This window comes from Melanotaenia boesemani, chromosome 13, assembly GCF_017639745.1.
Source record: "Melanotaenia boesemani isolate fMelBoe1 chromosome 13, fMelBoe1.pri, whole genome shotgun sequence".
Taxonomy (NCBI): Eukaryota; Metazoa; Chordata; class Actinopteri; order Atheriniformes; family Melanotaeniidae; genus Melanotaenia; species Melanotaenia boesemani.
This window is the reverse complement of record NC_055694.1, coordinates 16,558,056-16,581,385: the sequence shown is the minus strand read 5'-3', so window position 1 is coordinate 16,581,385 and position 23,330 is coordinate 16,558,056. Positions and strand designations below refer to the sequence as shown.

The 23,330-nt window shown below is 40.8% G+C and overlaps 1 protein-coding gene across 4 annotated transcripts in view; it reads left to right on the top strand.

Annotated features, from left to right (window-relative positions):
* The window catches only part of l1cama (L1 cell adhesion molecule, paralog a), a 38,547-nt gene that overhangs the window by 12,050 nt on the left and 3,167 nt on the right, over positions 1–23,330 (top strand). Inside the window, exons 3-29 of one of the 4 annotated variants that reach the window (XM_042003090.1) lie at positions 8,454–8,802; positions 10,312–10,326; positions 11,752–11,854; positions 12,313–12,506; positions 13,342–13,464; positions 13,811–13,981; positions 15,183–15,294; positions 15,507–15,691; positions 17,030–17,161; positions 17,246–17,392; positions 17,478–17,589; positions 17,887–18,041; positions 18,148–18,307; positions 18,465–18,589; positions 18,717–18,818; positions 19,014–19,211; positions 19,298–19,368; positions 19,466–19,691; positions 19,803–19,918; positions 20,139–20,355; positions 20,609–20,731; positions 20,961–21,140; positions 21,523–21,636; positions 21,743–21,892; positions 22,290–22,418; positions 23,012–23,084; positions 23,233–23,244. In XM_042003090.1, the coding sequence (XP_041859024.1) occupies positions 8,676–8,802; positions 10,312–10,326; positions 11,752–11,854; positions 12,313–12,506; positions 13,342–13,464; positions 13,811–13,981; positions 15,183–15,294; positions 15,507–15,691; positions 17,030–17,161; positions 17,246–17,392; positions 17,478–17,589; positions 17,887–18,041; positions 18,148–18,307; positions 18,465–18,589; positions 18,717–18,818; positions 19,014–19,211; positions 19,298–19,368; positions 19,466–19,691; positions 19,803–19,918; positions 20,139–20,355; positions 20,609–20,731; positions 20,961–21,140; positions 21,523–21,636; positions 21,743–21,892; positions 22,290–22,418; positions 23,012–23,084; positions 23,233–23,244 (3,572 nt within the window). In that variant the 5' untranslated portion in view covers positions 8,454–8,675. Of the gene's footprint in view, positions 1–8,453; positions 8,803–10,311; positions 10,327–11,751; positions 11,855–12,312; positions 12,507–13,341; positions 13,465–13,810; positions 13,982–15,182; positions 15,295–15,506; positions 15,692–17,029; positions 17,162–17,245; positions 17,393–17,477; positions 17,590–17,886; positions 18,042–18,147; positions 18,308–18,464; positions 18,590–18,716; positions 18,819–19,013; positions 19,212–19,297; positions 19,369–19,465; positions 19,692–19,802; positions 19,919–20,138; positions 20,356–20,608; positions 20,732–20,960; positions 21,141–21,522; positions 21,637–21,742; positions 21,893–22,286; positions 22,419–23,011; positions 23,085–23,232; positions 23,245–23,330 lie in introns of all 4 variants that reach the window. The other 3 variants (XM_042003089.1, XM_042003092.1, XM_042003093.1) reach the window with 3 other exon arrangements.

Here is a 23,330-nt window from a genome sequence, read left to right as displayed (position 1 = left end):
CAATGCCCCTCCCATGTTGTGGCTCTCCTATTTTCCCTATGGAAGTGGCCACGTGTCCTTGCATGTCACACGAGTGGCTGGCAGCTGTGTGCTGCAGCGCTATATGGGCCACTTATCACCTGACCTGAGGGACCACTCCCCCCCCCCCCCATCTGCTGAAGGGCTGCCTGCATAGTCCTCCACCCCCCCCCCCCCTCCTCAGACCTGCAACAGCCAAAACAACATTTGCCCAATGTCAGCCCCACCTGCTCTGCTAACTTGATGATGCAACCCAGACATGCACAGAAGTGCACACATATGCCCCCTTTCATCCTGGAAACTAATCAGAAACCACTACAGCCCTCTTTATATGGTTACTCTCCTCTGCAGCTTTATAGTGAATTTATGCATGGGTGGCCTGAATAACAATGGCCTGTGTGGAAAAAAAAAGAAATCACCATAGTCATGTAAATGATGATATTTTGTGCCCTTATAAAGGCCATGGTGTGAAAATGCAAACATCTGCTGCAGTGCCAGGGTTCCCTCTGGTCCTGTTACTGTTTGTGTTACTGCAGCTGGTTTATCATCTCCAGCTGGGTTAAGCGGCTGCATCTGGTTTCAGGGCTCACACTGACAGACACTATTCTGATGTCGGCTTCTTTTTACTTGCCCGCCTGACTCTGCTTTGATCCCCAAAGGCTTTGCTAGTTCACAGTCTTTAAAATTTCCATTTCATCTTTCTGATTTCCTTCTAATTTTTCTCTCTAAGGAACAAATGGTTGCGCACAAACATGTTTACCAAAGTATCTTTGCTGAGCCTATCTTCCCAACTGCCTTTTACAAAGGCAAAGAGAAGAAATGCGGCAGTGAAGGTCAAAATGCACGTCAAAATGTAGAGAAACACTAGGGAAGCTATTCCTTTCACAGGAACAGGAGAAAAAGGGAGAGGCTGAGTGTGAGAGATAAAGAGAGGAGGCAAGGACTGAGGGATGGAGCTGGAGACATGAAAGCAAGCAGGGAGAAGGAAAGAGAGAAGGTCACTCCTAATAGCTCTTCCACATAATTTCATAATGTCATGATTACCCCTCTTTACTCAAGCTAACGCCATTAACTACCTGCTGAATGAACACTAAACCATTCTGCCACCAGAATAATCTTCAGAAGCAGTCTATATTAATTACTGGATGCTTCAACTGTACTCAGACTACCTGAGAGATGTAGGATGGGTACTTCTGTCGAATTATTTTCTGTTTTGCTGAAGCTGCATCATGTATTTTATCTGTTTTATCTACAAGGATGTGTGGTATTCTGTGTGTGTTTGCATGCATCACATTAGTTATGTTCTACACGACACTTAGGGTGTGTCTGCAATTAGCACATTCTGTGCTGGAGGCGCAGTGTTGCTAATGAAGCAAATGATGGCCACAAGCAAGAGTGCAGGAGTGTGAGGAGAGTTTGTATTGTGTGTGTGTGTGTGTACATATATATATATATATATATATATATGGTTGGGTGGTGAGCAACAAACCAGGCATAGATCATGGACAAGCAGCAAGGGAAAGCCGTAATGATGTAGCCATCCCCAACAATGGAAATATCAGGAAGAAGAAACACAAGAAAATGGAGAAATACCAAGGACCCAAGGAAGAACTGGTGAAAGCCTGGAAGATGAACGCAGTAGTAGTACCAGTGGCCATTGGAGCACTGGAGAAGTGGCTCCAACAGATACCTGGAGAAACATCAGACATCTCCATTCAGTAGATGAACAGCTTAGATACTGTGTAGGACCCTCAAGCTCCCAGGACTCTGGTAGAAGACCCGAGCTTGATATAAACAACCACCCAGCCCACCCAGGGGAGATTGGAGGATGGGTGAGGAAGAGGTTTATTTTATATATATAAAGAAAAGATTGGTTTCTTTGTTGTTGTCTGGATTGTTTTGGGTTGTTTTTACTGTTGCCCTTAAGCGCAAAACACAACTACAGATTAAAACACACAAGTGCACTTTGGAAAACATGACAATATTTCAAAAGAACACAACTAAGCACATAAAAACAACAGTTTTCAGACAACACAGAACACAACATTAAAACAGAAATAAATCAAATTAAATCAGCAAATTGGAAACATCTCACAAAACACAGCAAAACAGAAAACAACCTAATTTCTGAAGACACGGTAAGCATAATGTCAGCAAAATATAATGAAAATAGAAAACAACCAGTCAATGTCAGGGTGTGGTGTGAGTTTGGAGACAAGGACCAAATGTGGAAACAAGCAGCAGGAAGGCTGATGAAGGAGTCAGAAGGTTATTGGTCCAAAAACAAAAGGCACTGGTAGAGCAGGTTACAGGAACACAAACCAAGCTGAGGGAAAACCTATGAAGACAAAGACAATGCAATAAAAATAATGACTTGGCAGAGAACAAAAGAAACCAATGAGTATTTATACACTGAGGAGGAGACCTAACTAAACGAGGAGCAGGTGGAGCGATGAGTGGATCCGGGTGTGTACTGAAAGTTAAGAGAACAGAACATACAAGCATGTGACTCCACAAAATAAGACAAGAAACCAAAAACCCAAAGACAACAAAGACTAAGGAACATAAATTAAAATTGAAATAAAACCTATTAACCATGACAGTCACACGTTTTAAGATGACAGTCATGATTCTACCCATAAGCATGTAGGCCTGCTTTGCTTAGTGATGCTATACATCTTTATTTCCTGGGGCTTAGTGACTGACAGGCTGACCATAAACAAATTATCTTATCAGTTGTGGACTTAAGTGAGCAGCAGCCAACATGCTGGAAGCAGAGAGACCTGGAAGCAGCACTCCATCTGCAAGACTGGTTCCATTAGCTGACAAGAGATTAGCTGACCTGCTGACACACAGACTGATCTTTACTGATACGCACACTCACATACACACAAACACTCATACAGGGAATCCGATACACTTTTATAGTGGGGTGACACCCTGTTTTGATCAGTAAAGAGCTCTTACTAGACAACGATTCGATAACTAGATCTGTCCTCTGTCTTTTATTGTATTTATTTTTTGTTATCAACACAAATTTTTTTCTCTGCTGTTAATTAGTTTTTCTTTGTTTCCACTTTTTATAACATTTTCAGGCTTCTGTTGTAGACTTTGTGGTTGATCCCGCCTCTGATCTCCCACCAGTGTTGCCCTTCTTTCTCTTTCTCTTTGTTTTTGTTTTTTTCTCTTTCCTCCTTCCCTCCATCCAATTCTTTCACCCTCACTTATGTTCTTAATGAGTCCACTCTTTTCTTCCTTAATTATTAACCACTTTTTTCTCCCCAACATTCCCATTGTGTCTTAAGGGGAACAACATTAATAAATAAATCACACTATAGGTATCTTCTTTTGCTATCCAGGCTAAAGGCTGTGTTTCTTGGTGTACACTGAAGTGAGACTGAAAGCAGATAATGGGAGACTACTTTGAGAATCATGTACTTGCGGCTTGCATCTAAACTCTCTGTTGGATGAAACCATCATTTATTTATCCTCATAGATGCTTGAAAAAGTTCAACTCTCAGCTACATGTCGCTTTAAGTATGTGCACATGATATTACCAGAAGGCAGCCAGTATTTGCATTTATACATGTATGTGTACGAACGTTGCACATGAGGTGTTGGTCTTTCAGTTTGCACTGGAGCATAAGAGACTGCGTACGTGCATACGCATATGTAAGCAATGCTGCAAACCCGTTAGTGACCATGTGTGTGAATAACTGAATTTGTATGTACAAGGGGGATGCTGTGTGGAGACCATGTTGTCATGGCAACCAGGATGGAAAGGGAGTGGGCGGTTGCCCTCACAGTTCCTCTGACAACCTTTATTTGCACCATCTTTGTGCCACTCTGATATTAACCTCTAACCCCTGACAAAACACCAGGGGTTATTGTGAGCTAGGGGTCCTCACATGAAGCACAGGCTTTCTGAAAATGAGGGACATCGTATACTACATTTGGCACCAGTGGGAGTTGCAAAGTATCTATCCACCGAGCTTATGCTAATAGCAGTATTGATAAATGTGCTGTCTGTGTAGCCTGATTCCTGATAAGCTGTGGCTCTACAGCATTTTTCAGCTGGTAAATTTCCATTTGGAGTCGACCATGCATCATTGGTCTTGAAACACATGTTACTTGGCCTTTTAAACAAAGAGTATCAGCATGAGCAAGATATTGGTTTCCTACTGTGCTACATTGTGAAGCCCCTTTTCCATTAAAGTTGCAAATATTGAATTAAGCAGCCTTGTTGCCTATTCTACAAGCCAGAGTGCTACCGCAGCAGTTTATTAAGGTGATGGAAAGAAAAGAGGTTGAAAGTAGACAGAAGAGGAGACAAGAGGAAGACAGACTATACTAAAACGCAATTGGTGTGGAAATGAAGAAAGCTTTTAGTGTCAGATACCCAGCAGGTGGAGAGAGGAGATGATTGATAAAAAGGTGACAGGAAAATGGGGTACTTATCTTCTTGGAAAGTTCTTACTATAGTGCCAGGCTCCTGAGTAGAAACATCTTTGGAAATGAGAAAAAAAAAGACTCATTATGCAGTGAATAATGAATGACAAATGATTGTCTTACAGTTGTGGAGCAGAGCAGGAACAGGTAGAAACTATTATCTCACGTGACCTGCTGTATTTTTCTGACGTGGTGACAAAGAAGGTCTGAGACTTGTCTCACTGCAACAGGCTCATGCATTAAGCATGACCCTGCCAGAGAGAGGAAGGAGGGAGGGTGAATATGAAAGACTCAGAAAGCCAAAGACAGTAGGTGTGGATGGTCAGCGCCAGTCTAGGCCAAACAAAATGAATGGCAAGGGAAGCAGATAAATTATGAATCTGGGTGAATTTAGGGCAAATAGTGCCGACAGGAAGGGGATTTTTATGAATAATTCACTCTGTAGGGGGCCTGATCATATACCCCCCGCCATCATCACCTTGTTTCTCAGACACCCCTCCTCTTTCCTACTCCCTGTTGACCCCTTCATCCTCTCATTACCCTTCTTTTGAATGACTTCTCCATCCTTCCATTATAATCTGACCACTGTCTTTGTTTTTGTCTAAATCACTCCATCCTTCCAATATCCCTCCATCCATTTCCTTTTCATCTGATGTTTCTTCAGACAGACAAACCCTGGGGGTTGAGAAAAGGATAAAGGGGGGCATGTGTTCATTTATTTTTCTCCCCCTACCTTCTGTCCTTCATCCTTTCCTCCTACACATCTTCACAGCTGGAGGTGGTTAATATTTAAAAGCATGGCATGACAGGACACAAGACCTGCACACATGTTTGAACACACACACACACACACACACACACACACACACACACACACACACACACACACACACACACACACACACACACACACACACACACACTCATAAATCAGTGAATCCAGTCACATCTAATAAAAGCTTTCAGAATTTACATTTGCACGATCGGTAATGTAGAAAGAAAGTATAGGCTACATTAATCAACACAGTGGCTCTCTCTATAGATATGTGAGGAGTCAAGCCATAAGATTTTGTCAGGTTTGTGTGGGTGATTGGCACAATGAAGATCAGAACATGTGTAAATTTCAGGACATGATTAGACTCTTAACATTTGGTCTTGTGTTTTTGCTCCACCCTCTCCACACAAAAGAGCCTGTTAAACACTTGAAGTGCTTGACAACAGCCAACATGTAATCTTTATGCTAATTACAAGATTTTGTGAAGGAAGGGGGGAGGCAATTTTCTGTCTAATGGGAGGCAATGAGGTTACACTCTGGAATGCAACAGTTTAACTTTGATAATGACAGCAATACTAACAGCATATAGCAAAATGTCTGGCTTGTTTGCAGCTTTTTGAAAGCAAAGCGCCTCAAAGCAGAAATTCATGAATAATTTACAGATCTGTAAAATTGACTTGGTTGATGCCGGCTTCGTGCTTAGCTTGATGGTGGCTAATTTTCTACAGTCAGGCTTTCTTTAAGAAAAAAGAAATTATATGTTTATTTTTTTTTTCCACATGTGCTGCCTACTCCAAAATTTCCCTTTGCCTGAATGACTTCGAATGGCACCGTTTGACATCACAGTGGTGATAATAGTTTTTAAAAGCCCTCAGAAACTCTGTCAGGTCACCTCAGCCCTGAAAGCAGACATCCCCCATGTGACCTCTGAACCTATCCAATGAAGCAGGTAACAGCGCTGAGATTGGATCATTGACAGCTGCACAGCAGTCACCCAGAAGAAGTGAAATCAGGCATCTGCTTCAATGTCAGTGTCTCACCCCTCAATAATGGAGTAGCCTCTTGGCCCCATGCCTTGCACACAGCTTGGAAGTTGTCCATTTGTGTATGTGTGTGTTTGTATGTCCCAGATCACATCAGTCTGGGCTATCAGCTTGTTTGGGTGGCTGGACTGACCTTGTTCTTTCATGTCACAGTCTTTTCTTCGCCCCCATCCAACCCGCTATAGTATTCCCTTTTACTTCTTTATCTCAGCATTAGTGGAATATTCCCTAGCAAGGTCTGCTTCCTGACTGGAGCCCAATGGACCATGCCCTTTTAACTGAGCTTCTCTGTCAGACCAGTTGAGGTGTGTGTCTGTCTGCCCTCTTTTCTTTTTATCTTTTCATCCATTACAAGCCTCTTTGTGTGTATCTCCCTACAAGCCTGTGTGTAGCGCCTTGTGCATGTGCAGCAAACTATAGGTGAATTGTGATTGGCAGAATGACAAGGTATGGTGCCACTTATCATTAATTAGTATCTTACTTTCTTTGGTCCAGGAGCTGATAGGCAAGCTTCCACTTAAGATCACACTAACACTAAAGCTAATACCCTAACTAGCCCTGCCTCTAATGGCATTTTAGAGAAGCTGGTTTAAGACTAATTGGCTCCCTGTCTCCAAAGAACAAAACTTAAAGAGGCTTTAGTCTGATGGACAGACTGTGAAGAAGAACAGGACAAATAAGAAAGTCAATGATGCACACTCATCAAAAGACTTTGCTTGTGTGTATATGTGTGCAAGTGGATGGAGAGGATTAGCGTCACAGCTGTCCAGCTGTCACCCTGTCATCCCTCCTCCCCTGCTTCTCATCCCACCACCCCTACAATCACCCTCCCTCTCTACTTCTTCAGCTTCACCTCTCTTTTCTCCCTGGCTCCTCCTCGATCCCTCTTTCCAGTTTTTATCTTTCCTTAATTCCTTACCACTTACCACTCCTTCTCCAGCCCCCTCTCTGTATGCCTGCCATTCTTCTAAAAAGGCAAGCCAGTGAGTGTAATGGCTCATTTACTCCTAATGCTGTTAGTTTAAACAGGCTTATTAGAGACTTAGCTCTTGTTTGTTCTTTAATTCAATGTATTTTGGCTCTTTTGATGAAGACAAAAACCATATCCCTGTTTTTTCCCCTAACTCATTGTTCAGCGCTTGCTCAGTATGAGTGACACATGAAATATCAACAGTAATTATTGTGCCAGCCACCATCTACTAGAAAAAAGAAAATCGACGATAATCACCACTCTCTATCTTCTTCCCACCCTCAGTGCTCCTTCATCATCTTCTTCTCCTCTCCTCTCTTACATTCCCTTTGTCAAGGTCACCCATCGCTTTGTTGTGGCACTGCCAACAAATGGCAGTGAGTTGAGCCAAAACTCCTTCAGTCAGCCTGAAAAGCTGCCAGACAGACCTCTGTCTTTTCCCACTATCGCCATATTCTTTTGTCTCACATGTATGTCTTAATCGTGGAGTGCTGTAACAGCTCTTTGTGTGTGATACTGAGTAGTGTAAACAGTTAGTATGCTGCGCTGTGTGGTGCCGCGGGGGAGGACGGCCTGCTTGTTGCGGTGGGGACCAGCTCCAATCATACAGATGGAGCATGGATGGACTCCCAGGAGGAGTGGCTTGCCTCACTCACCACGAGTGATAGGATCTTTATCGCATCTTTATCGCATTGCTGTCACCCAATATGAGCAATTCAGCACATGTCATGCAGTCATGGCCAGCTAACCTAATTATAAACTATTTGTTTGTCTGTCTTTTTTTTTTAAATCAGATTTGACACTCCATAAGTCTGTATTTGTCTTTTTATGCCCCATCTGGTTGAAGGGAGGCTCTGTTCAGCTTCTTGTTGTGGTATTCTGTCCATCTGTCCTGCTGACTGGCCTTTCCATATGGGCCACTGGTCATGTCATTAAAACCTAATGTGACTTTTTTCTGTGTGTGTTGTGTGTGTGTACAGTAACAGGTTTTGTTATAGGCATTGTGGGTATTTTTTGTTGCTATCTGTATTGTTAACTCTTGATTGATGTGTAAACCACATGTCTCAGTCTGTCTGTTAGTGTGGCCACATGGTTCATGGTAATTCTTCTCCCATTCTGACACATGGCCCCCATCTACCCCTCCACCCCTTCCCTCCTCCCCCCACACACATTCTCTTTCTCTTTATCTTTTGGATAGGAGATCTGCAGGAGGGCATTGACCCAATTTAAGGAGGAAAACCAAAAGAAAACCCGAAGACAAGCAGGACCAAAGACATATGCAGCAAAGCCAAGGCCTCTTGCACAGGAAACAAAGCCTGACACCTGCTCAGCTTGAGTGTGTGTGAAAAAGCGAGGCTGCCTCTGTGTGCATTTTACTGGGTGTGTGTGAGCAGGTGGGACTTTGATGGGACAGTGAGCAATGCCTCACTCGCAGCGACAGCAGGTTTGCAGTAGGGGGCAGCGCTCCTCCCACCTCCCCCTTGTCCTCGCCCTCCTTTCCCTTGCTGCCCAGCCCAGCCAAGCAGCTATAGAAATACCCAGCAACTGTGAGTACTGATTCATATCATGCTATTCATAACAAAAGCTGAATACTTCAATAAGGTTCAAAGATCTATTTGTTGTGTTAATGACACTGTTGATTCATCAAAGCACTCTGATAATCTTTAATCATGATTAATTAGTGCAAATGAACAGTATGAGCATGTGGTTCTCCTTCAGTAACCTCAATATCAAGAGAAAAAGAGGTCTATTATGCTGAAAATAATGCTGTCACAGGTTCCTTTGGTAAGACCTCATCTGGGCTTGTGGTGTGTCTAATTACTTTGTAACTGATCCCTTCATACAACATTGATTAGTCCCTCTATTGATCTGATTCCCTTGGTGAAAACCAGAATCTGATTAAGGAGTAATTAAATCAACAACCTAGTTATACAACAAAAATGCAGCAAGTTTTTTTTGCCCACTTGTTCTCATTGCTTCTACCACCTTGATGCAATATGTGGGAATTAGAAATAGAGCTGAGTTCATGGGAGTTGAGGAAAATTGATCTTCATCTCTGCTGCTGCTGTTGGCCTGCCCACAAAGCTCCAGCGGAGGGAAAGAGAATATTGTTTCCTCTGTTGCTGTTGTTCAGCCTTTATCTAAAACTGCTTGCCATGAGTCACACTCTTTCACCACCTACACATATTTTAAAAGTGTGAGAACACAAACAACCTGTGTGTGCCCTCATACACACACACACACACACCCACATACAAATCACTCAAAAGTTTATAAAATGCTGTAAATTTCCTTATTTCATTCGCAAAGGGTCAGTGTGATACAAAGGTGAAAAGGCTAAGAAGGATGAGGGGAGAATGATGAGGAGGAAGGACAGGTTAAAGATATCAACAAAGGTCAAGGCGCTTACTGTTTATAAATTGAGGAGCCTCTGACATGTCAGTTAGAATCACTGAGGCAGTAATAAGGATCAATTAAGAAGATAGATTAGAATCTTTGTTGAGGAAGCCAAAAGCCATGTACCATTACAAAAGCCAATCCTATAACCATGATTCATATCTTACTCTTACCTGTTAAATATATAACTAAACCTGCAAACTACATTTTCAATAAAATTTAAATCTAATCATGGGATTTTATGCCTAACCATAACTAACTGCAACTAAGTGACAGAGAAATAGAATATGACCAATATGACCCAATATTGTTGGGCTTACAGCAGCAGGTGTAATGCCACCACCCTCTTCTCCAGCCTTCTTATAACATTTTGGAGCATGTTGTAACTCTATCCTAACTCCGTTTCCCATAATGAAAATCATAGCCATATATTGATTTTGTTATTCAGAAAGTTTAGTACTTTCACAAGTCTTCTATCCACCTATCTAGTCATCTATCTATCATCACTAACAGTAAAAAGTTTAGATACACTTCCCCATTAGATTTAATGGGAAAGTGTGTCCAAACTTTTGACTGGTACTGTCTGAATCCATCCATTTACTCTAACTGAAATATTTTCCCTTGCTGCTTTCATTCTGGCTAACATAATGGACAAAAAGACCACATAAGTAATTGTAAGTGCTTTTAACTTTATTGACATGTTTCTTGCATAAGTGCATGCAACGTTAAAGCTTTTTGTAAACATCTTTATGCCATAAAGATTGTTTTCCCTTCCGCATGATGCTATACTTTAATGAACTTGACATTGGCATGCATTTGTAGTGTTGTGCTAGTGTGCATTATCATGTGAGTGTGTTATTGTGAAGATTTGACAGTTTGTTTTTGTGGGGGGCGTGTTCAGCCTCATTGGCTCCCAATAGGTGATATTCCTGCAGAAGCAGGGAGGAGAAAGTTTGAGGAACTGCTGTCTGTAAGGAGGCAGCAGTGCTGTCAGATCAAAGACATGGGAAATAAAGAGAAGTTAAAGCACTAAGCACCAGCTCTTCTCCTCCTCCTCTGCCAATAATGGAGAAGGCCCGCAGCCTAAACTTTAATTTGATCAGCGGAGGAAATGGGTTTGTTTCTCCTATCAATGGGAATTCTTTCATTACATTTCCTTACTCGGCCTATCTGTCTCTTTCTAAATCTCTGCATTCACCCTTTGTTTATTTTTTCCATACCTCTCTTTGCTCTCTTTCTCTGTGCTCTGCAGGCTCTCTCTCTCTTTGCTGCACTTTCATCCATCTCCCCTGTCTGCTTAGCTCTCCATCTTCAGCGCCTTTTCTTTATCTACTGCAGCACCCCCCAGTCTTCCTTTCCCTGCTATACCCATTTACCTACATAATGTGGATTCATTCCTGGTTTGAGCTCTCAAATTAAAAAATATACTAGTACAATACTGTGACTTATATTCCACTGCAAACAGCCTGTGTCATTATGAATTTTCTTTTTTCTTTTTTTTTATGAGTCTGTTATCGCAACATTGACTTATGGCTGTTATGGACAGAGATGACTAAGAAAAAGAAACCTCTTCTAGTGGTCATAACTTTCTCTTTATTATCCCTTATTTTCCCCACAGACTCTTCTCTCTCATTCTCTGCCTTAGTCTCATGAGGAGCCCTGTGCCATATATCTTTTTTACATGAACTCTCCCTCTTACATTATGCTGTATCAATTTCCTCTCATCTCAGCCCATTTTCTCTCCCTGCTTTCACTCTTTTCCTCGGCCTACATTTCATCTCTGTGTCCGAGGAGTCTTTTTAAAGGATTTCAACTCAATATACTTATCAGCAGCTGTAAAACTATGAGAATGATTCTGGGCTTTTAAAAGTGGCTGCACATATGGTTGTGATACAGCAGAGAGATTTATGTGTGCATGTCATAGTTGGAGTTATGGTTGCAAGCATCAAGAAAGCAGGTCAAAGGAATTCAGTATTTCAAAACCTGCAAGGCTATTCAAGACATGAGCATGTCTCTTTACCCTTTTAAATTACTTTTGTTTGAATTTACTGATCATGTTTGCTTTTCAAAAGTGCTAATTCTGATTTTGGTTCATGCAGTTAAGGAGCCTCCTGTGATCACCAAACAGCCGGAGTCTGTCACTGTTTTCGGCGTTGAGGACTTTGTTATGAGCTGCGAAGCCTCTGGCAACCCTCCACCCAAGTTAGTCAGCATACACATCCACACACACAGAATAAACATGATGTCTCCAAGTCTAAAGATGCCATGTTACTCATAGAGTCTTTTAACCATTTTAAAAACAGTGACCTTTCATCTCCATGTTCAGTGGAAATCTACATATTAGCACTGCATTGGGAAACAGCTTCTCACAGTCAGAGTTCTTGTTTCAACAGGGGATAAATGTCATTAAGCCCTCGAGCAATCTTCTCTCAGAGTGTCTTTGCTGCTCTGCACTGGAAAACTGCTCTGATTGCTGAGGACAAGATGAATATTGCAATTATACAGCACAAGCTTTTGTGTCCTGCTGGGGCATCTTGTGTAAATTGTACAGCAAATTTGTCCCCTCAAGCACAGAGACATCTTCTGTGCATTAATGACTGCTCTCAAAGGAACATGGAAATTACTTTGATTTTGAATCGTTTATTTTCTTTTTGTTTTAGTTTCCGATGGACAAAGGATGGAGAGGAGTTTGACCCAGGCAATGACCCAGAGCTCAAGGTTGTAAATCCATTTACATTCTACACGCTCAGTAATACTGTGGACACTCTGAAGAAATACGAAGGCAGATATGTCTGCTATGCATCCAATGAGCTGGGGACAGCCGTGTCTAACGAGGCCATACTTCGCACAGATGGTAAGGGCACAGTGGCTACTTTAAAAGCGACCACTAATCTTAAAACTTGAAGATTGTTAATATGTTTAACATGAAATGTCCTATTTCTGAATTCTGGATAATTTGTATTTAGACCTTGTAAAAGAGGTACATGTTTTAAAATGGTATCAAACCTCCTCTGATATATTTTTAGTTACTTGAGTATTTACACTGTCTCTAAAATAAATATCAGTTTAAATATCAGATAGTTCTTCTCTAAATGCCTTTGAGGTTCAGGTTAGAAGTGAGGTGTACTGTTGAGGATAATATAGTTAATGCAAACTGATCCTATGGATAAAGTGTTTTGCAGAGACGTCAGTCTGTTATCTGTGAACGTAATTACATGCAGTAGTATGACAATCAGTATATACACACGCCCTAAGCAAAAGTAAAGAGCACCTCTGAATAGCCATCCACCTGTGTTACTGGCTCTCTCCTGGGCGACCTCTTTCCCTCACAGTTTCCCTGACAACGGTTTCCCTAGAAACGCTCTTGAGTTGATGTCATGTGAAGCACTCTTCAGTGGCTCCTGTGGGGTTATCAACAATGAGTTAGGGAGAGGAGGGAGGTTAGAGTGTGCACATGACTCACGCATCATGTCATTCAATGTATGTAAGAAAAAAGACAACCTGGCTTCTTCTCTGAGGTTCCTCCTGTGGAAATATATAAATAATCCTCCTCATCCACTGCATTGTGTGCCTAATGTGACATGTGATGAGGGTTGCCTCAGGAAATCTTTCCAAGTGTTTATGTTTGTTTACCACCTGTTTCCACAGACTTACTGCTGTGTGTTTGTTCTTTTCTTTCCTCCCTGTAGTACCCCCTTCCCAGCAGAAAGAAAAAAAAGCTAGCCTGAAAGCTGAAGAAGGAAACAGTATGGTCCTGAAGTGTAATCCCCCACAGAGCTCCATGGAGCCCATCATTCACTGGATGGACTTTAGTGAGTACATTACTTCTCCGTCTTTGCCTCTATTAAGGGCTTCCTGTCTCCTTAATAAAGCAAACTCTTAGACCACCCATCCATTTTTCCACTTTTATAATAAGAGATAAAAAGAAAAACATCAATTTCTGAGTTCTGAACTGTCTTTTACATTTTTCAGAACATTCATTAATACATTGAGCAGTCTTCAAAGAATTTATAACATCACAACCCTTCATTTCTTTCTTTATTCATTATAATCTGTTTACTCTTTTTCTCACCTAGGGCATTAAAGTATTTAGTAACTGGACTTTTTTTTAACTTCTTTTCAAGAGCTTTATTCATAATTTTCTGCCTTTTTCATCAGGGCTGCATCATATCCAGCTTAGTGATCGGGTGATGGTGGGGAAGGATGGCAACTTATACTTTGCTCATTTGACTCTTGAGGACAGTAGGAACGACTACACCTGCAACGTCCAGTATTTGATGACACGCACAATTCTGGCAAAACAACCCATCTCTCTGAACGTTTACCCCTGTAAGTTTTGCTCTGGATAAGCTGGACCAAATGATGAAGGCCCTGTAGTCTTTGGGTTAACAACACCTATATGTGAACTCTAAACCAAGTGTGTGATAATATAAGTAAATCCATGTTCCATGTCACATTGGTGATACTCCTGTCGTGTAAGAAACACAACATTAAAAAATTAATAAACTTTTTCTTTAAATTTAAACTGAAGGTCAGATTGATGGAAAGAGTCTTTATATAAAGGAGTCCTATGGTGAAGCATGTGCAAGTTAAAATCAGAAAAACAGGAAAAGCCACAACCTGTGCAAAACACAAATAAATGTTAAAGTTTGTGGAAATCTATCAAAATTATGTTGAAAATTTGTATCCTCAAAACCATAAATCTGAACCTTCTTTTGATGCTTGAATACAAGTTATAGGACCAACATCAGCAGGATACCATGCGAATCAAGGATTTTTAAATGATAAGACATCAAAGTCTCCTAATGACTACCTATTGTTTTGTACAGTACAGTGAAATTAAAAATATAATGGTGTGAGTTGATTTCGTAAAGATATGTCTTCTTTCCTGTGCCCTTAAAATCAGTTATAGCAAAGTTATGTTTAAGCCACTATTTTACACTGGATTAAAAAAATAATCAATCACTCATAAACATTTTGAATGGATCTACAGCAGTCGTAGACATTTATTGACAACTTTCTGTCCTTTTGTAGCGCAGTATAATCATCAACTGCATTGTGTGTGTTATCTTTGGTATAAAAAAGTCTGTCAAATTGTCATGTCAATTATGGTATTTGTTGTAACCTGCTGAGGCCCTTTAGTTAAACCAAAGTCAACTCACCACCATACAGTGGGATGTTGTGCTGACCAAAGCAGTGACCACATCCGGTGGACGTCCCACAGCCAGCAAGGGGTCCATCACCTTTTCAGCCCAGTAGTAATGAGATGCAGCTCACACTGAGAGGTGGCTGCCAGCATCTGTGGTCCAATTAGAGGTCAGAAAGATGAGCACATGTTTACATGACACCTCTGTGTGTAAGAATATGTTGTGTTAGCGGTAAAGTCATCCCCCTCAGTTTCACCCTCTGTATCCTGGTATGTGTCAGAGTGAACAAAGTGGCTGCTGAGTCAGCAGCGCAGCAATCTGAAAATTAACCATACATATGTATGAGTCTCATTGTCTATGCATTTCCACCTCTCTTTGTCCAGCTAATTCACTGCGGAACCGGAGACCACAAATGATGAGACCTTCTGGATCCAAGAGCACATACCACGCCCTCAAGGGCCAGACATTAGAGCTCGAGTGCATCGTCCAAGGCCTGTGAGTGTCTGTCTGTGCATATGTGTGTGCATCCATGTGTGCCTTCGCCTCCATCAATCAGAAAAATAAAGCTGCTCCTTCTAAATCAATCTTTCCTTTCCCCTTCCTCCTTCCACTTCGCTCTATTTGCTCGGTTCTCCTCTCTGTTACAACATGAATCTTTCCTGATTTCCTGCTGTATTTATGCCTGTCTTAATTCTCCCCTTCCTCAGTCCAACCCCTAAAGTGATTTGGGTGAAGAAGGATGGGGAGCTGTCGGCATCTCGGACTGTAAAAGACATGTTTAACCGCCGTCTGCGCTTTAATGATATCTCAGAGAATGATGGGGGTGAATACCAGTGTATAGCTGAAAACACCCAAGGGAAGGCCACACACACCTATGTATTGACTGTAGAAGGTATGTCCTGTTTTCTCTCTTACACAAGCACACATTAACATGGAAATAAAATTTCAAATAGACACACTGAAGCAAAGACATCATGAGGGATGCTGATAGACCACATAGTTTATGATTATTTTCACTCAATATGTCGAAGTTTATATGTATGGAAGTCACATTTGAACTTAACATCATCAAGAGATGTTTAATGCAATAGCACAACATCTCAGTTTTAACACTAAAATAGATATTTTAGAGCAATACTGGTTCTGCTACAAAGCTGGAGCCCTGAGAGAAATAATACTGATCACAGGTGCAACAGAAGGAAAACAATTGTTGCGTTTATAACATTAAACATGCCTAGAAACCATCTTTCAATGTTAAGCCATTTCTTCTTGAACTGTAAAAATATAATGCCTGAAAAACACTAATCAAATGCCTCTTTAAGTGTAAAGAAAAAACCCCAAAACAGTCTCCAGTTGGCTCATGAAGTTAAAGTATGAAGATCTGAATGCAATGGTTTAAAAATAATTTAAACGCAAGATTTAACTCATAAAATAAAAACAGTGCAAAGACAAAAATAAAATGATGGAGGCAGCTACAAAATTCCAAAAGTTAGATAAAGATCGTGCTTACACTTTGTTGCATCACATCTTCCTTTTAATAGTTAATCAGCTGCTGAAGTTCTGAAAGAGACATTTTGACCAGTCTGTGTGATTTTCAGCAGTTTGGGCCTCTTTTGTCAAATGTTTTGTAATACTAAATGTTTGGTGCTGTTTTTCTCAAAAAAATGAAAGGCCTTCCATTAAAAATACATCTGGGTTGCACCATATGTTGCTCCAAAGATCTGTATACATGGTTCTGCATTAAAGATGCCTTCACATCTGTAAGTTATCCATTACATGTGCACTAATGCACTTGTATTTTATCATGAATGCTGACTTTTTTTATTTTAAAATATGACTTGTCAGACAACATTTTTCTACCTTAGCTCAGTCAGCGTCCTAGTTTGGGTCAAAATAAGGGGGCAGCTTCTGTGGATTTTATTTATTTTTATATGTATAATAAATGTTATTAATTCCCCACTGAGGGTCTGAAGAAAACCACTGAACACATCACATTCATTTTAAAAGAGCATTTAAATCCAGACTTTTTAAAATCAAGTAGTTTTTTAAATTAAGCAGTTGATTTCTTGCAGCACACACTCTTTCAAGGAGTGCTAGACAACCCCCTTTACCCTCTATGTTTCATTTCGAAACAATCAGCCTTTCTAGAATACTTTTTTTTAAAAGCCAGGTTATGATACTAACCTGTTGCACAATTACACAACTATATACCTTTTTCTCTCTTTTGTAGCTGCTCCTTACTGGATTAAAGAGCCAGTCAGTCAGTTATATGCCCCAGGTGAAACTGTCAGACTAGACTGTCAGGCAGATGGCACCCCTGCTCCTACTATCAGCTGGACCATCAATGGGATCCCCCTCTCAGGTCAGTGTAAAAACCCACCAGAACTTCAAAATGCTCTCCTAGCATCTGAGCATCTTATACTGACAGAGTTTAACTCCTCAACAGCAACTGATGAGGACTCGAGGCGAATTGTTACTTCAAGTGGATCATTGATCCTAAAGGATGTTAACTTTGGAGACACAGCCATCTACCAGTGCAGGGCCTCCAACAAACATGGAAACATCCTCACCAACACCAATGTCTATGTCATCGGTGAGTGTTTGTTTTCTTATGTCACTAATTTAACTGATTTTTGTTTTCTGTGTGCATCTTGTGTTGATCATATCTGTTATTTCAGAGTTGCCTCCCATCATCCTTACTGAAGATGGAAAAACATACTTACACACTGAAGGCCAGAAGGCTTCACTAGAGTGCGAGACCTTTGGCTCTCCTAAACCTAAAGTTATGTGGTAAGGAGATGGCTGTGGGTTTGTGTTGAGTATCCTAGAAGTTATGACAAGTTTTCATATGCTGTTTGATGATGTTAATTCATATGCATGAATTAACAGCCAAATGGCTGTACATTACAGCTGTGACTGTGAATAATCTCTGTTATGTGCCACATAACCAATCAGGCTTAGTTTTGTTTAATTAATTTATTTTTTGTAGGCAAAGTGGCATTTAAACTGGCAAATTTATCAGTAAGATCTGAAAAGCATTATTTTGTGCTGTACTTGCCAAGTTTCTGATGTGTGTGCCTTTTTTAGGGAGAGAGGGACATCCCTTCTGTCTGACCCTAGAGTTAACCTACTCATCAATGGGGGCCTTGAGATCTCTAATGTCACTCACGATGATAAGGGACTCTACACCTGCTATGTGGACAACACTAACTTGTCAATCAGTGTTGAGCTGGAGATTTTCAGTGAGCGAGACACACATCCACAACCACTCTAACAGAGTCCCTTAGCAGCTTATATTATTTTGCACCTCCTGTCAGCCTTTTCATATCTCCTCACTTTCTCCTCCAGACAGGACAGTGATCCTGTCACCACCACAGGCTCAAAAGGTTCAGCGTGGAAGCACAGCAATCTTCACGTGCGTGGCCCTTGTTGACGGCAATCTTAGTCTTCCGCTCATTCAGTGGAGAAAGAACAATCAGAAGCTGTTTGAATCCCACAGTGATGAAAAGTGAGACTAAAACTCAACAGAAAAAGAAACTTGATATGGATGGGGTTAGAAATGAGATCCATTTCCTTGTTAACAGCAATCTCTTGAATGAATGATATTTATAAATTGTAATCATAATTAAAGGAAAGATAAAGTTAATAATGATGTTTTTTCTCAGATACACATTTGAAGGTCCAAACCTCATTATAGCTAATGTGGAGGAAGCGGATGAGGGTGTGTACACCTGTCAGGTCATCACTACTGTGGATATGGCTGAAGCCAGCAGCAACCTCACTTTATGTGGTAAGATCACTGAAGCTATTTGATCTCAGTGAGTACATAATATATACACTAAGCAAAAGAACTATATATGCAGACAAAGTGCACAGACAGTTGATAATAATAGGAAAAACATTGGTGTTTCACTCAGACCGTCCAGACCCTCCTGGCCTCCTCCAGATTTCTGATTCAAAGCATCGTGCAGTTACTCTCAGCTGGACTCCTGGAGACGATCATAAGAGCCCTGTGCAAGGTTTGTTAGACATGCACACGTGTTTGTTTCTGTATACCCGTGGGACCTTTTTGACTTAACATAACTCTTTCCCTAGCCCTTTACCTTAACCTTGACTATCACAACTGAATGGCAAACCCTACCGCTAAACCTAACTGTAAAACCAAGTTTTAATCTATTGTTTCTTCTGACTTTTCTGTTACTTTTCTGCTACAGAGTATGTGGTAGAGTATGAAGATCAAATTTCAAAAGAGAGGAGATGGGAAGAGCTGCAGACAGTAAGTGGAAACAAGAAGCGGGTTGTTGTCTCCCTGTGGCCTTACATGTCCTACCGTTTCCGGGTCATTGCCATCAATGGGGTGGGCAAGAGCGAACCCAGCAAACCATCTGAAATCCACAACACACAAGCTGAAGGTAAAACCCAGTATTTTGTAGTGAAAATCTTTTGCTGTCACAGCAAACCCCAAAATACACCACACTGTCCTGTTTATCAAACATAGCTCCAGACAGCAACCCGGAAGATGTTAGAAGTGAATCCACAGACCCGGGCACTCTGCTTATCACCTGGAAGGTACATCTTTTACTTGCTATTTGAAGCAACCCCTAATGAAAATGTGCACTTTTGAAAAAAAAGTTATGTTTATTTCCTGCTGTTCCTGTGATTGCAGAAAATGGACAAACGTAACTTTAATGGGCCTGACTTCAAGTACAAGGTGCAATGGAGGAAAGCGGTTGGCAGTGGGCCTACATGGCATATGAATGAAACAACAGCACCCCCATTCATTGTCAGGGATGTTGGCAACTTCTCTGCCTTTGAAATGAAAGTTCAAGCTGTCAATGAAATAGATGACGGACCTGAGCCAGATCCTGTGATTGGCTACTCCGGAGAAGATGGTAAAAACATGTTGAACAGCTATAAACTTTTGTTTAACTGGAGGTATATTTCTGTTTCATACCCTTGGCAGTAGAAAATCAGGATGACAATGATGTTCCATTGTCTCTCAGTTCCACTTGAAGCTCCAATGAGTGTGGGTATTGAAGAAAAGAACAGCACTACAATCAAAGTGGTCTGGGCACCTATAGACAAAGAGACGGTCAGAGGGCTCCTGCTGGGATACAAGGTGCTGCTCCTGTATCTACTCTGTTCCTGAAAAAGCCTTATTTGGTTTTACATGGGTGGAAGCTAAATACCATTTTAGTTTAGGTTCAATGTTGTGTAAAGCCTTTCATATTCAAGAAGCAGTCAACATATGGAGATAATTAGATATTAGAAATTATTTTAAAAAATCTAACCCTGGATTTCCTCTTTTGTCCTTTTTGTGACTGATTTTGTGGCACCAGATACACCTGACCAGAACAGGTTCCAGGGGCCACCACAGAGGCCGAAGGTCTAGGGAGCCTGAGAACACTGTAGTAGTGGAGGCTGGGCCCCATGACGTGAAGAAGACCATCAGTCATCTCAGACCATATTCCCACTATGTCCTGGCTGTGGCTGTATTCAACAAAAAGGGAGAGGGGCCCCTCTCTCAAGAGATGCCTTTCAAAACTGATGAAGGAGGTGAGGAAAAAGAAGAGGGAATGAAGGACGGATGGGGGGCATGAGTGAAATGGATGTAGAGAAAGACAAAGCATGTGGAGAGGTCTGCTTACAGAAACGAAGAAAGATTTAGAAAGAGAAAGCTGGCGTGGGATGGAGAGCAGAAGGATTGTGAAACACAAAACAATATGATATTGTTTTGTTAGATCAAAACAATATGATAGATTCTTTTTAATCTGAGCACATTTTCATCATGTTTTTGTGTTGCTGGTAGTACCTGGACCTCCTGCATCCCTGAGCCTAGATAGCCCATCAGAGACAGAAATGAACTTACGGTGGATGCCTCCAGCCCAGCCCAATGGAATCCTTACTGGATTTCTACTGCAGTACCATCAGAGTGAGCATCACATAATCCTTGCCTATCCACTGTAAAACCTGTTATTTCATAAGGGCTTCTGTAATGTACTAAAATTCTTTGTGTGAATGATTCCACACAATACAACTTTAGTAAAATCAATAATGCAATAAAAATGTCATAACATCTTTAGTCATGCTGACAATCACATAGAAAAATATGCTGACAGTCAAACAGTGATTGAATGTCTTTTGGGCATTTCTGTGGTCAGTTACAGAGAGAGCTGATGACAACTCCATGCAGATGGAGACTATAGATAACCCCATGGTCACCCACTTCACCCTGAAGAAGCTGGACCGTCACAGCCACTACCGCTTCTACCTGAGGGGGCGCACTAAGGCTGGAGATGGAGAGCCCATAATAATGATGGGTGCCACCACGCTAGATGGAGGTATTTCCTGTGTTCCTGTGTCTTCATTGTTACCTTTATGACACTTGATGGGAACATGTAAGAAAAGTAAAGTATCTTATTTTTAATATATATATATATATTTATATATTGCACCTTTCAAGATAATAATCACAAAGTGGTTCACAATAAAACACAAAACAACACAGGAGACATAAAAACAAAACTAAGCAAAAGCAAGTTTAAAATGATGCGTTTTTAGCTGCTTTTTAATAGTGATCACTGAGTTGGTGGATCTCAGGCTGAGAGTCTTTGCAACTGCTGCACCTTTTGTTTTCAACCATGTTTGCTTCACAACCAGCAGAATTATATTATTACAAGTATTATATTGTAGGCTTGTCTTGTTTTTCTGCATGCATTGCAGCACCTCCTGCCAATATCAGCCTGGCTGTGGGGGAAAACTCAGTTAATGTCAGCTGGATTGCCAAGAAGAGACACAGGAGCATAGATTTCCATATCCACTACCTCAACATGAATGGTATAAAATTCACACTGATGTATACATAAGATAACCTTATTGCAGTCAGACTGGTATCCTGAAGTACAACAAAAAATAAACAGAGGTTCGTGTTTTGTTTTGGCAGGTTTCAGTAAATGGAAAAAGTCTGAGAAGGTGAACTCAGCTCAGTCCTTCTACCAGCTGCAGGGCTTGAGTCCGGGCTCTCGTTATCATTTGCTCTTAATTTACAAGAACGTTTCATTCTGGGGAGATTACATCAACACAGAAGGAACAGGTAGCACTCTGGCTTCATTCATCCTCTTTTCTTTCATCTCCTCTGTTCTCTCTTCTGGCTTCCCATGTCTAAATATAAAGCTAGATCCTACTGAGAGTGTGTCGCTGTTCGTTCTTTTTGCCTGTCAAGTGCATTCAAAGAGTTTTGTGAGTTCAGAGCTCAGTTAGCCATATGAATGATCCTTTAGTTGTGTGTGTTCGTTGTATTTTGCTGTATACTTTGCTCCCTGATGAAATGCCACCCTGTCAGACCGTATAATGCTCCCTCTTGTGTGCTGTAGATTCTAACTAATTAATTTATCTACTCTTTTCCTTTTTTTATGATTTGTCTTATTGCTTTCATCTTGTTTTCAATTCACAAAAAACAAACACTTTCTCCCTTTTTTCCACTTAAGAAGTGATGGAGATGCAGCAAAACTTTGCAACACAGGGTTGGTTCATCGGCCTTGTGAGTGCTATTGTGCTGTTGTTGTTGATCCTGCTCATCCTCTGCTTCATCAAGAGGAGTAAAGGGGGGAAGTACTCAGGCAAGTATAGTTTTGTAAGAGTTAGCATAGAATTACATTTTTTCTGCTTTAAAAGCTTTAGAAGTGTGGTTGACAATGGCCAGTTACAAACCATAAAACAGTCTGACAGCATGGTTAGAAAAAGAAGCAACATAAACAAGATTATAAGAACATGTAATGAAATAAGCTTGCACTTCCTTTCTGTGTTGGTAAGGACGAGGCTTTGTCCTAAATGAGAGATATGTATGAAATAAGTCAAACAACAGAAGAGTATCTGAAACCTGCAGGTAACCCCTGTCTGACTGGACAGAGAAAAACACGAGCCATAAAGCCAAAGACTTTTTATAACTATTTAAATAACAAATTTAAATATTTATCTATGATTTAAACAGTATGAAATTTGAATAGTAAATAGACTGTTATGGTGGAATCTACATCTAGATAAATAGATAATATCTATGAAGATAAACCAGTTTTTTGCTCTGTATACACAGATTTAGTGTTATCTTCCTGTTTGACACAATACCTTCAATGATAACTGACACAGTGGGTTAGAGAGAAACATTGATAAGATCTTACTGATAATAAAATCCAATAATCTGTTTTATTCTCAGTGAAAGATAAAGAGGATGGTCCAATGGACTCAGAAGCACGACCAATGAAGGATGAAACTTTTGGGGAATACAGGTTTGTAAAATAATTTTTACACTGTCTTCATGGAATGTTTAAATTCCCACCACAGCCCTTAATTCCCTCTGCACTGTTTGCTTTTCCTAATCCTTTGTGCTCCTTTCTTTGTCCCTTTGTTTTCTCTGATGCCTGCCCTGTTTTGCAGATCTCTAGAAAGGTATGCTGTGATGAGTTTCACCCAGTCTTTTGTTATCCTCCATCTCTGTCTTACTTGCACTCTGAAAAATCATAATCCAGCCCCTT